This window comes from Larimichthys crocea, chromosome XV (assembly GCF_000972845.2).
Source record: "Larimichthys crocea isolate SSNF chromosome XV, L_crocea_2.0, whole genome shotgun sequence".
NCBI lineage: Eukaryota > Metazoa > Chordata > Actinopteri > Sciaenidae > Larimichthys > Larimichthys crocea.
The window spans coordinates 4,553,855-4,568,958 of NC_040025.1; the positions used below are offsets into that span (position 1 = coordinate 4,553,855).

General features: G+C 43.5%; 1 protein-coding gene across 7 annotated transcripts in view; it reads left to right on the forward strand.

The window, feature by feature from the left end:
• The window catches only part of tns2a (tensin 2a), a 49,300-nt gene that overhangs the window by 24,475 nt on the left and 9,721 nt on the right, over positions 1-15,104 (forward strand). For 5 of the 7 annotated variants that reach the window (XM_027288914.1, XM_027288910.1, XM_027288907.1 and 2 more), the window contains exons 4-15: positions 7,946-7,984; positions 8,432-8,473; positions 9,276-9,325; positions 9,629-9,812; positions 10,055-10,105; positions 10,217-10,339; positions 11,344-11,408; positions 11,917-12,000; positions 12,994-13,106; positions 13,973-14,033; positions 14,427-14,502; positions 14,837-14,966. In XM_027288914.1, coding sequence (XP_027144715.1) covers positions 7,946-7,984; positions 8,432-8,473; positions 9,276-9,325; positions 9,629-9,812; positions 10,055-10,105; positions 10,217-10,339; positions 11,344-11,408; positions 11,917-12,000; positions 12,994-13,106; positions 13,973-14,033; positions 14,427-14,502; positions 14,837-14,966 — 1,018 coding nt within the window. The remainder of the gene's footprint in view (positions 1-7,945; positions 7,985-8,431; positions 8,474-9,275; positions 9,326-9,628; positions 9,813-10,054; positions 10,106-10,216; positions 10,340-11,343; positions 11,409-11,916; positions 12,001-12,993; positions 13,107-13,972; positions 14,034-14,426; positions 14,503-14,836; positions 14,967-15,104) is intronic. The other 2 variants (XM_027288908.1, XM_027288911.1) reach the window with 2 other exon arrangements.

A 15,104-nucleotide genomic window follows, 5' to 3' on the forward strand; every position in this document is an offset into this window, starting at 1 on the left:
CACGATTTATTTATATCTTGTTGAACTGGTAAGAAATGCGTAGGAACCCTGGAAGGATGTGACACTGACATCACAAAGTCTGTGTCAACTAATCAACAAATTAGCTCTTGAAATATTGATATTGACTTTACAAAGTATAACATAATCTTTCCTAAGATTATCCACCAGATTTTAGAGCGTTACCATTGGGGTATTCTTGTCTTTATGTTCTTTGTCTCGTGTCCAATCTGTCTAACTCTTTCTCCATCATGATATGATAAACAAAAAAAATAAAAAATCCCAAAAAGTCACAGGAAAACAATAAAGACTTTCACCACAGAGCCGTCTTGTTTGTGAGTTGTGGTCGTACTGCGGAGGGAGATGAGCCCTAAAGCAACTCTTGACAATGCACAATGCCTGTGTGAAGAATGTGAATGCATTTTTGTGCGTACGGCAAACACTGTTTAAGTTGAAGTCTGCTGTAAATATAGAAAGAGGAGGGGACATTGCGCTTTTGGGAATCGTATCTGTGTCTACTTATCAACAGGATGAATGACAGAGATGAAGTTGAGGGACGCTCAACCGCAGAGTGTAGACAGGGAGGGGAGGACTGAAGATCTGTAATAATGCCTCGCGTTGGTTGGTTCACAGGAGATTTTTTCCGTTGTTGATCTCTCCCAATCTCATGCTCTCCCTGCTTTGTTTATTGCCCACATTTATTTTTGTCTGACTCGGAGCCTTCAGCTTTGTGTTTGGCTTGGGAGGAGGATAAAGATGGCGTGGTGGTGTGTGTATGCACTTCAGTTGTCTACATGATCCTCTGCACAAGCAACATGTGTGCATTCCTCTTTGTGTTCACCATCTGCTTAATTTTATAGTATCTATGCATGAGCGTCGAGTCAAAAGTGTTGACCCCTCGGCTCCATAACAGGGAATAGCATCCCACTCGGTCATTAAAGCTCCACCACAGGAACCCATGTGACCTGGGATATCTTCAGCCTCCCTCTCAGCTGCTTGGAGCGAAAACGAAATGGCTAGAGACAAGAGACCCCATTCTTTCCTTTTGGGGTCAAAAAGTGTGGGAACAAGAGACAAAAAGCGAGAGAGGGGAAACATGTGCTGAACAGAGAAAAATGAAAGAGAAAGAAAACAGATAATCGCTTTGTTAGCCAGCCTCACATACAGGAAAGCACTAAAAGTGTGATATTGGACGGGACTCCTAAGTCCAGAGGATACAAGCACCACCTATAGGTGTTGTTTTTGCTCAGCCGTGGCCTTGAAGTCCCCTCATGTTAGGCTGGGTGCTTTCTGGTTTTCTCGTGAAGTCCACCCCGTCATGATTAAGAGGCATTAGACATGTGGGATGCATTTGAAGTATAGTTCTAAGGCTAAGCCAGGTAACTCTCAAAACTGCCATTAAATCAATCCTGCAGGTTTGAGCGAAAGGGAGACCATCTGCATTTCTGACTTCCAGACATACATAAAAAAAAAGTTTAAGTCTGTCTTAATGTACGGGAGAAACCCATAACTTTAGATGCCTCGCTAGAACTGTGAAGCTAGGATTTAAAACAGGGATGCTTAATTGTGAGGGCGTGATAAACTGTACAGTGGTAACTATTACAGAAATCTTCTGCAAGCCTGCATGTAAGCCACACGACAAACAACTTTCCAAAGCATTCCTCTTTGGGTGACATTCCAGTACAATGACAGTCAGCGAGCATGTAAATAAGTGGGATTTCTATCATCTTGAGAGGACCAAATTGTTCCCGTAACCTCCTCTGAGCAGGCTGTGTAACACAGAATGTTACAGGTAGTATTTTCCACCCACAGAAGTGCTTAAATCAACAGGTGGATGCATGTGAAATTGTCCAAAAATAGAGCATGTGAAAGTCCCAACATCAGTTTGAAATTGTGGTGAAAGAAAATGTTCCTTTTGCTTCCTTTCATCCTTTCTAAGATTGATTTTAATTGACTCTGACAGCTTTTACTGTGCATTCCTTTTACCGTTCATCTATTTGGAATTTGAACTATGACAGAAAACAGGTGTAACATATTAAGGTACACCATATTTCTCAAACCCTCGACAAGCATGAGCCTTGAGGGTAGTATGTGTACATTAAAAAGAACTCCTGCCCGAGAGGAGTGGAAGTAACTTATTACAACTTGACATGACTGCTCATATTAGCGTGGCAGTAGTTGTTGATCTTGCTTTGTCCTTTCTTGTGTCCGTACTACTTTGTTGAAACAGTTGTCTGTAGGTGTTTCACTGATGCTGACATACCTGTCGCATCACTGTTCTTGCAATCAAGAGCACAGATTGCCCTCTGGGGTCCTAATTCTATAAGATATCACAGTGCTCTGTTCACTTCAAGGCTCTTCTGTTGCTCGCTCACTGATGATGAAAGCACACAAGGTCATGGCCAGCATCGGCTTTCGCTGTTGATTCGTTTCAGCTTTCATCAATGCTCTCCGATTGGCTCTCCCGAGGGAGTTTCGGGAATGGGGAGACTGTTAAACCAAAGGCTAACCATCAAAGGAAATGCTCCTTGAGTGCTGTGTACATATGTAACCATGGAGCATATGATATGGTTCGATCAAGATCTCACAGATGTAGCGTCTAATGCTAACATGTAACGTCTTAATACCTGAAGCATCATGTGACGTGCTTCACTTCATGCCCATGTAGCACAGAGCAGACGTTCCATGCAAACAATACAGTTGACAAGTAGTCAAGGTAGGGTAGTATGAAGCTGTTAAATTATAACCAACATAAAATTCATATGAGAACTCACATATCCTAAAATTGCTCAGGAATGGATGTTTTGTTCATGCCTTAGCCATAAGCTAATGTTACTGTTTGAAGGTCAGCAGTTAACTCTACCTTCATCCATGATTTTTCTATCCAGAATTTCTCAGATCCTTTCTTTGTCTTAAGTCACATGGCAACAGTGGGTTAGCCGCAACTGTTGAGGTCCGTACGATGCACCATTATCCAATCAGATAGTGTTCTCCTCAACAAACCTTAGGGGAGAATGGTTTGCCAGGGCCAAACCAACCAACACCCATTACTCCCACAGCTATGATAGCCTATGTCAACGTACCTCCCAATGTGGATGAAGAAGAGCAGAAGAGCATTCTACATGTTGGATTTAAACACTGGTGACACCGTGGTCATTTTATACAATCTGTGAGATCACAATAGAACCTAAAACAATAACATTTTTATAGCATTTCCTCAAGGTTTGCATTGGGACCGCCGTGTGACTGAATTACAGAGTATCATAGGCATTGAGGGTTGAGCAGTGGATCATATGTACTGTGTATTTTAGGTATTTAGCTACCATAAATAGCATACTTTATTTTCATACACTGGATTCACACACATAGACTGAGTCACTCTCAAACACACTGTGGCAGCCTCTCACACACCCGTTTCTCACACTAATAACATACCAAGGCTTCTACCTCACCCCCTAGTTATCCCTCTTAGAGCCCACAGCTCTTAAGCCATGCGTTGAGAGAGAGCTGTGCATTATCCATTAGCTACGCTTCTTCTGGCTTTGATGGATCAAAGAGCATGTAAAGAGCTGGAGCAGCGAGGGCCACTGCCGCGAAAACAAAGCGGACGGAGAGGAACAGGACAGAGGGCTGGCAGATGGAGGTGGAGGGAAGAGGGCAGGGAAAGGGAAGGAGGAGGGGTGGGGGTCAGGGCTCTTTGAGTGTCGCCAGCTGGACCCACCTGAGAGGAGGCCATGGAGGACAGAGTTTTAGGAGGAGCTGGAGGACAAGTGTACAGAAAAGGCTGTACGGAGAAAAATAATAAAAGGAAAGTAATGTGGAAGATTGTTTTGGTCTCACTGAAATCATGCTACTCTCCTTGAGTGTTTTCTTTGCTGTTTATTGAGAACATTTTAGGCATCTAAGCAGCACTTGAATTCAGGAGCAAGTAAGAACAAGAAAGTTGTGGGTCTTGGTGTTTTTCAAGGATATTTGGTTACAGATGGTCACAGGCAATCAAACCTGTGACCTTCCAGTTCGAGTCCAAGATCATGAAGATGTTAAAACAACAGTGGAGGTCTGAAAGGAAGGTGCAGTGAATGAAAAGTTTTAAAGAAAGCAAGGTGGAAAGCGGAGAGGAAGACAAACAGGACGGTGTTTGTTAGAAACCGATTAGAGAAGAAAGTGGAAGGAAGTGTCGAGGCAAAAACAAAGAGGCAAAAAACAAAAGTGAGGAAGTAAAAAGTAAAAAATTTCGAAGAAAGATAGATGACGTAACTGAAGAGGGAAGCAGCAGGAGCACGAAACAGTAGAACAGCAAAAGCACACAGAGGGATGAAAAATGGAGGGAGCAAGTTGGGAAAAGAAGGGAAAAAAGGAGTGCGAGATGGGAGACATTAATGTACAGATAGAGTGGTAGACAAGATGACAGGGAAACGAGGCGAGATGGATGAAAAGCTCTGCAGAGCGATGGGTGGAGGTCTATTAGCAGGAAGTTTGTGCGTAAGTGTTGGCCTGGGGAGATGGAATCTGGTGTGGTGTGTTTGTTCTGGCTTAGCGGACGCCCTCAGCAGGCCCTTTCACTGGGCACAGGGAAAGAGGGATGTAGAGGACTAAATGGAAGAGAAGATGGAAAGATTGGAAATGAAAAGAATGGGTCAATGAACAGTGTGAAAGTGTCAACACAGGTAAAGCCTGATTTATGGTGAATTTAGACATGAAACCATCAGGGGGTACACAGTCCAAATTGGGTAACTGTAGTCATAACAACTCTGAAACAATGTGGACTGTGTGGACGACTTCCAGGATCGGCTGAGTGAGGAGAAACTGGAACCAGAGGATGAATCCAGAAGGTTTTGATTTTTCTTGTTAGAAGCTATTTGAATTGCTGCTTTTTCCAACAATACCACCAGATTTCATTAGAAGTTCTGTGGCGTGTCTTTTATTGAACATTGCGCACGTCAAGCCCCACAAAGGGGGAATGAGGTATTTGCTCTCCCGGTGACATTCAGTACTTGCCAAGACCGCCAGTTTTCCCAGGACTTTCCCAATTTACGTTGTCTTCTCAGTATCCTCGTGGGATCATCATCAGCCCTAAAGTACATGTAGGGCTGGGTATCGGTACTCGATACTTTTCAGGTATCGACTAAAACAACAAGGTACCAAGTAGTATCGAAACTACGCCTGTCAGACGATACCTGCAGTTGGTTCTTTTTGTACCCAGATCAAGAAAAAACTTACTGTTTCTATGGTTTTACTTGCAGCCAATCACCACAAGTGTTCTTCGATTTAATGCGCCATGTGATTGGTCCACCAGTAGTTTGTATGGCGGTAAAGTGGGTTCAAGCCATGCAGAGTTGACTGGTTATCATTGCAAGATGCCGGTGACATTTACGCAACCGATCGGATGAAGTACTCAGTTGTTATCGGTATCGTTGTAAGGGTACTGGTATCGGTACAGGTATCATTTTTAAACGATACCCAGCCCTAAGTACATGTGTGGTTTTACCTCTTGTATGAGAAAACGTGATGCCATTCTGAGATTGAGAAAACTTTATTTAATAAGTGTACTATGTTCTCTACTTGATGTTCAAATTAAATGATCAAATGTAATGGTAGGGCAGCACGGTGGTGGAGTGGTTAGCACTGTTGTCTCAGATCAAGAAGGTTCCTTGGGCCTTTCTGTGTGGAGTTTGTATGTTCTTCCCATGTCTGTGGGGGTTCTCTCCGGGTAAAAGGAAAAGAGAGGGAAAGATGTATTTGACCGGGACAGGAAGGAGGTAATTGCTTGCTTGCCACGGTAGTTGGAATACCTGTAGGGTACAGCATGTGAAGGGCCCCAAAATCAGGCACAGTCCTGCAATATTTAAAGAGCAAAGACCTGATGTAAAGACACATTTTAATTCAGGTAGATGAGTTTCATATGTGTCACTGTGTCTTTTTAAATAGAGACTTTTAAATGTGCTATCTAACCACAGGGTATTGTTTTGCATGCTTGGGTTCAAGGAAAAACACAAAACAGAAAAATAAAATGAAACTGACCTGCTTTAGCTCGAGGGAATTAAAAGAAATTAGAGCCTGACCCAGCCCAAACCTATCAAGTCAAGAATTGGTTTCAGACTGGGAATAAAAAAGAACCACAACACAGGATAAGATTTGAGATTCATTTCCCTGCGGAGATGGAAAAGAAACATTAATTCTCAGAGTGAGTCATACATTGTCCAGTTAGTCATTTGATAGCCACTGTTCAACCTGAACCTGTTTCCTGTGACTTCTGTCAAACACGGCAAGTCTCAATTTAGCTCATTATCTGTTCCTCCGCCTTCCTGTTGATGTCTGTTGTTACGTACAAGCAACAGTAGAAGAGTTGAGCTTGATGCTAAAGAAAGAAGGTAAGAAAAGAGAGATTAGCACAAACTGTACAACACACACACACACACACACACACACACACACACACATACATACTGTGGTGACACGCCTCCAGGTTCAGGGTCCATGTAACTTCCCTTTTGTGCACAATGTGATATACACAAGCCCTTGCCCTTTTCCTGTATCCAAATAAACAGTCCAAAAAGGGCTATGTAGCAGGAACACTGCTTTATGAGTGTGTGTGTTTGTGTGTGTACGTGTGTGTCCTTGTGTTGGGTGTGTTACGTAAGCATGGCTATGGCCCTCAGCCCCCTTAATTAGGGCTACTGCTCTGCCCCTGCTTCCTTTGGTCACAGTTCATTGACCTGTAGTCCCATAACAGACATGGGAATTAGACGTGTCACTCAGCATGTGTGTGTGTCTGTCTGTGTAAGTATTTGGTTTTACATTTGTACATACTTGCCTTTTGTAAACATGCTCTTGTACATCAGTCGTTCTCGTGTTTACTTGGAAATTAAGAGGATCTGAGTAGTTTTACAGACAGTGTTTGTGCTCTATTCATCATCACATGGCCCAGTGTACCCGTCTGGTCTTGACAAGTCACACTGCTGAGCTGTAGTGAAATATCTTAATTGTAGATGGGCAGCATTCCCAGCAGCACTTGTTTGAGATACAAGATTTTTTGGCAATAACACGTGGGCAAATACAAAGAAAAAAAAAACTGATGGTCCAAAATTCCTTCATAAGATAGTTTTGACATCCTTCTTAATGCTTAAGGTGTGGTCCCCTGCTTTACTAGAGGGACAAAAATGAATGGCTTCAGTGCTTTGCCTATTACTGTCAGATTTTTTGTGGATTTCTTTTCAATCTTTTCAATTTAAAATAGTACGACATCCCCCAAGCATAAAATAAGAGGATTGATACCACTCTCATGTCTGTTGGCTCCGTAATAGCCCTACCAGAATATCCAAAGCTCAGTAATTAAGATATTACATCTATTGTGTTTAACTTTCACAAAAAACAATATGTAAAAATGGCAAGCTGTGGTTTTAGGTGTTGGAACTGTTCCTTGGTCCCAAGCGTTGCTACAGTTGCATCTTTAGTTAACAGCTTTGCCTTTATCCACTGTATTACAGTCCAAAATGCTTACAGCTTTGCCTTTATCCACTGTATTACAGTCCAAAATGCTTCCTCACGTTACTTCTGAGACGGTTTGTTGATATATCTGTTCAGCACAGCATGCTAGGTTTCTCCATTTGTTGTTAGCAAAGATAGCAACTGAAGCTAACCATCTCTTGGCTCCAGAAATATTTTCATCTGACAAATCTACAAGTGGCATCAAACATCTCTTCCTAGTATCTGCAAGAAAGCAAATAACCTACAATGTTGAACTATCCTTTAAGGCAGACTTCAGGTTCAATACTTTAAAGGGGTTTTCTGGATTTTTCCATCATTATCTTGTCTGAGGGAGCATTTGCTCTTAATCATCAAATCTGGCTCCTTCCTTCTGTCCTCAGGCAAAAAGGATGCATTATATATTTTTTTCGTGGGTGTGTTTGAACCAGTCTTCACATGTGGCCATCTTTGTGTTTTGCAGGTGACCTCTGCGTGCATCCCAGCTCCCTCCAATGATTTGGTAAGCCTCTTCGACACACCCGTTTCTTTTGCTTGAGAGTGTTTTGTATACGAGGCTGGTTTTCCTTCCTTGTCTAGCCTTAGTTACAAGGCACGGCTTCCCAAAAACCACTGTATGGTTTCCTCCTGTTGAATTCCTTTTGGGAGGCCGAGGTCTCAGCCCAGTTTGAGCTCAGTTCATTCCTGGAGCACTGCAGGATTCCCGTCCAGAAAAGAAAAAAAAAAAGTTGATGTTGCTACAGGAAGTAGTAATGTTTATCCATTAGAGAGTCTGTTTGTTTAATTAACTCTCCTTTCCTTCCTCTGTATCCCCTCCTCTCCTTCTTCCTCTCTCTCACCTCCTTTCAACCTCCTCCCCTTTGCCCTATGTCCTCTTACCATCCTTCCCTTCACACCCTTTTATCCTCTCCTCTCCTTTATCCTGTCACCGCTCCTTCCTCGCATCCAGCAGCGTAGAGGGACCGCTCCTTCTCGACACACCCAGCACCTGGTGAGCACACTTTAACACTCCCATCCTATGTCCTTCTCCTCCTCACCCCCATACTTTTTCTCTGCATCTTCCCTGGTCTTTCCCCAACCCACGTCCCCAGTGTCATGTCATCTATGTTGGAAATTTCCAAAACTGTCAGGGAGAAACTGTTTTTAGCTTCATTACATTTGATTTAGCGCATACTAAACAAACCGAAGTGAGAGCAGTGCCAGATACACTATCAGTCTCTGCAAAAATAAGACACAAACTCCAGAGCTTGTGACTCCTAAAGGCTGCAATGTTCATTACACGCCATAATGAAACCGTAAAAGGAGAGTGTCAGGCTTCTTGGGAACTAAATGTGTTCAGTAAATTTCATGGAAATCAATCCATTAGATTTGAAATTTGTTGTGTTGAAGTGGAAAATCTGGCCTGATGATGATACTAGAGGAGAGGTCAAGGGTCCTTCTGCTTCCAAATGTTATGAAAGAAAGAGTTTGGGAGCCTCTGGTGGTCCAAGAGGACAGGACAACTGTGGACTGTGCTGCACAGGGTCTGTCCAGTTAGCCACACTTGTGGTTGTGAGCACTGAAGTGTGTGTTTCCACACCAGCAGGTAGTAGGCAAAGTGTGTTCCATGTCTAAAAAAATGGCAACGTGCAATACAATTAAACAACTTCAGAGTTCATTACATCCCACAATTAACAATTCACCACGGTTGCTTGCACCATACCACTCCAGTTATTTGCTGTAATGCACCTTTAAGTTTCAGCTTTCAGTTCGACATTTAATGTGTCTTTTTTTGTTTTGTTTTTGTTTCACAGGGTTCCACCAAGTCTCTGACCTATAGCAAACAGAGGAACACCCTGCCAAGGTAAAGGTCTTCTCATTCATTCCCTATGGTGCATGTTACTGAAGTTCCTGTTCCTGTCCTGGGTTCCCACATCTGCACTGCCCCACACTCCTCTTTGTTTCTGCCCTGTTTCACTTGTTCCCCAGACTTATGGCCACCTCTCCTTCATTCTTTCCGGAAGGTTTAGCGTCAATCATGTGATAGAGCAAGTAGCGCTCCTATTTGACCCATGTCCACCTTTCTCTCTCTCTCTCTCTCTCTCTCTCTCTCTCTCTCTCTCTCTCTCTATGTCTTCTCCTTCTCCTCTTTCCCTTTTTCCTCCAGGAGCTTCAGCGTGGACCGCGTGATGGAGAGAGTGATGGAGCGCCACTACGACTTCGACCTGACCTACATCACCGAGAGGATCATCTCCGTTTTCTTCCCCCCGAAGCTGGAGGAGCAGAGATACCGCATCAACCTGAAGGAGGTTGCTGCCATGCTCAAGTCCAAACACCAGGACAAATTTCTGGTGAGTGCACTGTGGCTTCGTCTGTTGTTACAGCAGTGACATGACCTCCATCCTTAGAGTATTCAGTTGAATTTGGCTTGTTGCACAATAAACAATAGAGACAATATGTTTTGACATATAGCCGCAAGAAGTCACAAAAGACACTCAGCAACTTTTAAATTAGCAGCCCGTGGGCGCTGTCACACCCACAATAAAATAACTAAAACGAGTGACCACAGTGATAAACATCTTTTCTGTTTCAGCTCCTGAACCTCTCCGAGAGACGTCACGATATCTCCCGACTAAATCCAAAGGTTTTTTACTCTTGTAATTCTTCGTTGACTTGGTTCACGACCTTTTAATTAAATCTTCTTAAAACCACATGATCTGTCTGTCTGTCTGTCTCTCTCTCTCTCTACTACCAGGTTCATGACTTTGGCTGGCCAGACCTCCACGCCCCGCCGCTGGATAAGATCTGCGCCATATGTAAAGCCATGGAGACGTGGCTGACCTCCGACCCGCAGCACGTGGTGGTCCTGCACTGCAAGGTCAGAGTTCAGGAGGGGCCACTAAGGTTTTTCCGGACGGACATCCAGCTGTTTCCCAGGCTATGAAACGGGCAGATGTATCAAAATATAGTAATGAGTTCTGTTCTGTGAGGGAGTTAATGGTACATGCTGTTGCTGCTCAAGTCAGTGACAGTTTCTTTCACTTGCTTCATTATTTCTAAAGTAAAATAAAATAAATAAAGTGAGATATTACAGTTAAAAGAGGACTTGACTAAAACCAAAATTGTAGAGTGCAGCATATAATTTTAATCAGCCGTTTCCACCCTTGTCCGAAAATTAACCACCCAGCCTAGATCAAGCTTCCACATGGTTACACATCGTTTAGTGATTCCTTTCTGTCATCCCCGTCAGGAAAGCAGGGGCAGTTTGAACTCCTCCACCGTTACCAAAAAGTGACCACCAGCTAACACTGAGGGTGACCGAACTCCCACGGCTTGTCTGGGTGTTTTAATTTATTGTTTTTTTTGGTCAGGAGAATTTAAAATACTAAAAACCAGACTACTTCTGTGGTCCATTGGATTCCCAGAACATTCCGGCTACAGGCAATTCGTTCCCAGCTGAAGAGCACGCCAAGGACGGGAATAAACTTTTTTATTTTTTTTTGTCAATGAAGAATCTGCAATCGACACACTGAGCTAAACAAGCTTTAATTTGTGCTCAGAGTGGTGGCGGTGTATCTGGAGGGGGGGGGGCGTACATTAGGAATTTGAGTCTGGAATGTCTTTGGAATGTGTCAGTAAGTTAGGAACACCCGGCGTGAAAAAAAAAAAACACCACAGGGAGCTTTTTAATTTGATTTCAAACTTGTGTGTCCCTCTCTCTCTTGCCATCTCTCTGACTGTGTCTCTCTACCCTGCAGTCAAAATTCTCACGTCTCACAGTCTGTGAAAATCCTGAAAAATCTTTGTACAAATCACGGTGCCCAAGGGTTGAAATCTGCACATCATAACTGTACCCGTGTTGTTCCATTCTCCTTTCTACAGGGCAACAAAGGTAAAACAGGGGTGATCATCGCAGCCTACATGCACTACAGCAAGATCTCCGCAGGGTGAGTGTGTGTCTGTGTGTGTTTTCTGTGTGCTGGAGACATCCAAAGCCACAATTTGACATTTTCTTGTTCATCAGTATATCCACACATGGAAGACATTAAAGATTGTTAAACTGACGTGCAAAAACATATTGGCTTTAAATTCAGCTATTTAACGGTGCGTGCCAAATGTGTTTAAAAACTTATTGCGACAGTATATCCAGTGGCTGGTGTGTGTGTGTGTGTGTGTGTATGCGTCAAGCATATGCAGCACGTTGATTTCCATTCGGACATTGTTGATAAGTCGTTTGATAAATTAAGCCCAGTAGATTTTTTTGCACAGGAACGGTGGAAACCGGTCTATCCTGTGGCTAATGCCAGCTGTATCCTCTCCATGTACTTTCTGGCATCTAGAGAGTCTGGTGCAAATCCCATGATGGAAATTGTTGGTTTAATGTGTGTGTGTGTGTGTGTGTGTCTGTCTGTGTGTGTGTCTGTGTGTGTGTGTGTGCATGCATTTTATGTGCAGGGCGGACCAGGCTCTCAGTACTCTCGCCATGAGGAAGTTCTGTGAAGATAAGGTGTCCTCTTCCCTCCAGCCGTCTCAAAACAGGTAGGGGCCACAGGATGAAATGAAAAGGGGAAATTGGGGGGGGGTGGTGAAGGGTGGGGGTGGGCACCTTGCAGAGGTTAATGAATGCAGCTGCTCTCAGCATCCTATTTAAGAGGAAAGAAAGAGAAAAACAGAGCTCTTCTTATGTCCAACCGCTGGATTTGATTTGTCTTTTGAGCCTCCATCCATCCCAGCAGACATTTTGACACAGTTAGCTCAGCTTATTATATGTTCTCCACCACAGCTTGCTGTTTGTGGACAAACAAGCTATAACACGTTACTTAGTAAGATTTAGCAGTGCTGCTAAGCCGATTTAGTGGGACTTGGGACAGAGCCCAGAGGCTAGCTGTTTCCCCCTGCTTACAGTCTTTATGCTAAGCTAAGCTAATCGCCTCTTGGCTGTTTACCATAGAGACTTAAGAGTGCCATCAATTTTCTTTTTCTAACTCTTGGCAAAGAAGCGAATAAACGCGTTTTTCCAAACTGTCAAACAGTTTCTTCATGAGGATTGAAATCCAAAGAACTTTTTTGTGTGTGTGTGTGTGTGTGTGTGTGTGTGTCAGCTGCTGCAGTTTCATCCGTCTCGGCAAGAAAACAAGTCCCAGAACATCAAACTATTCCTTTGATAGCTCAAATATACTAAACGAGTGTCAAGAAAATGACAACTGGTTCAAGAATGTTCCTGAATCAAGTTCAACTGTGACAGATGCAAGAAATATGTCTTCAGCTCGACAGGCGGATAGTTTTAGGAAAAGTGGTATGTTTAGACTCGGGGAGATGTATTTCACCTGCCTCGCTTTCTTCTCTCAAGAAACCAACGTCTGGCTATCTGACAAGAGCGTCGTATGCACCGGGGCTGTTTGCACTTTTCTGCTCTGTTTTAAAGATGCGTTCATGATCTCAGTCTTCATCTGTTAAACCTATCTCACTCACTTTGTATCATAAGCATCATCCCTCACTCCGTCCCTCTCTCTCTCTCTCTATCTCTTTCAGGTATATCTATTACTTCGGGGGCCTTCTGTCTGGGGCGATCAAGATGAACAGCAGCCCTCTCTTCCTCCACCAGGTCCTCATCCCTTCGCTCCCCAACTTCCAGGGCGAAGGAGGTGTGATTGTTTGTTTCTGCCTGTTCCTGATGTTAGGCACATCTCTTCTCTTACTGGATCATTTCTAAAATATTCAGCCCATTATATTATTTCTACATATTATGAGACTTTTGAATCATGACGTAGATTATGATTTTTACACACTAATATACATTTAAAAAAAGTATTTCTGTCAGGTTTAGGGTTAGGCAGAAGCCAATTTACAAACTGTGTTAGAATTAAGTTTTTAATGCATGTATGGATGGATTGACGGATGGACGAGTATTTCACAGTGTCCTGTCATGTGACAGTAGTAACAAAATAGACATTACGTCACATTCTCTGCAACTCCACGGCATTAAAGTTCGCTGCAGAGCTGTGCCACCGTCGTCGCGAAATGACGTCACCTCAGATGACGAAGACCAAAGGATGTGTCCCGTTTCCTCGAGTCCTTTTCTCACCTCTTCCATCCTCTCCCTCTCACATCCTCAGTGGAACAAATGAAGGCATGGCTGTGAAGGGAAACACGAACACGATCAAGTGAATTAAGTTGTGCCCTCCGTCTCTGCTCTCCCGCCTGATCCGACTGCACCTCTGCGCGGCAGATAAATTGTATATGCGACGTGATGTTTGTCTTGGCGTGGTGCTCTGACAGGTCTCCCCCCCCACACACACACCCGCCCCCCTTTCCTGAATCACAGCAATGTTGCTTGACCGCAGCTCTCATAGATGGTCTCATTCACCCTCCGCCCACACAAGCTCGTCTTGTTTATCTTTAATCTGATGATCAAGTCCAGAAAAGCGGGGGTGGCAGTCAGCACATTCCTTCTGTCTTCATGTTGATAATGCTCGCTATGTTTAAATTTCTCTCCTCCTCCTCCTCCTAGGTTATTACCCCTTCTTGAAGATCTACCAGTCCATGCAGTTGGTCTACACTTCAGGCATATAGTGAGTCTATCTCTGTCATACGGCCAACTGACAGCACAGATAAGCCTGGGCGTATTTGTTGGCTCTGCTGTGTTTTCTTTCAGAGAGTAATTATGAATGTAAAAAAAAGGGCATTGAGATTGAGTTTGAACTCGTCTTCATCATTAGTGTTTACCTCAAGGCTTTTCCAAGTTCATAAATGTGAACACAGCCACAGTCAATCATTTATCATGTACAAGTTCACGTTTCTGGATTGCGTTTGTGTCATCTCAGTAGCCTGTGACAACGTACCAACAAACAAACAAACAAGTCTTTTTCCTGTGTGGGTTTTTTCCATGTTTGGTCATATACCGTATCTGCTCGCATTTTTTGCTTATCTAACAGACTTGTTTGGATTCATTGTGTTGTCTGCAGTGACCTTCAAGGCACTGGAGGCAGGCGCCTGTGTGTGACCATCGAACCAGCTCTGCTGCTCAAGGGTGACATCATGGTGAGCTCACATGGGAAGGAAATGACAAATAGAGGGCCGCCGACATGGGTGGGGTTGTCATCATAACTTAACTTAATCGTTTTTTATCTTGAACAGACATTAAAAAACAGATGAAATACTTTACAAATGTACATATACTGAAAACTTTGTCTGGAAAAGGGTTTTTATCACCTTGCTAACAAGGAATCATAATTTGTTCGTTTTGTGCAGTCAGTTATTTTCACCATGTAGGTGTTACTCATTTTTGAGTCTTCATTAAATTTACTGCTCAGACCGCTCATTATCCCACATACATTTAAAGCTGTCCCTCTTCCTTCTCTGCTGCCCTCTGCAGGTCAAATGCTACCACAGGCGAGCCCAGAGTGCTGACAGAGACACTGTGTTCAGGCTGCAGTTCCACACCTGCACCATCCACGGATCCCAGCTCTGGTTTGGGAAAGGGGAGCTGGATGAAGCTTGTACTGGTAAGTTTACTACCTTGGTGGAGGAAGGAAACAGCTGATCGGATTTCATGAAAAATGCATGAGTGAGATGTATCTATTCCACAATGGTACTGCAGTATCTGACATTTTCCCTGTGTGTGGGACACACCATCTGTATCC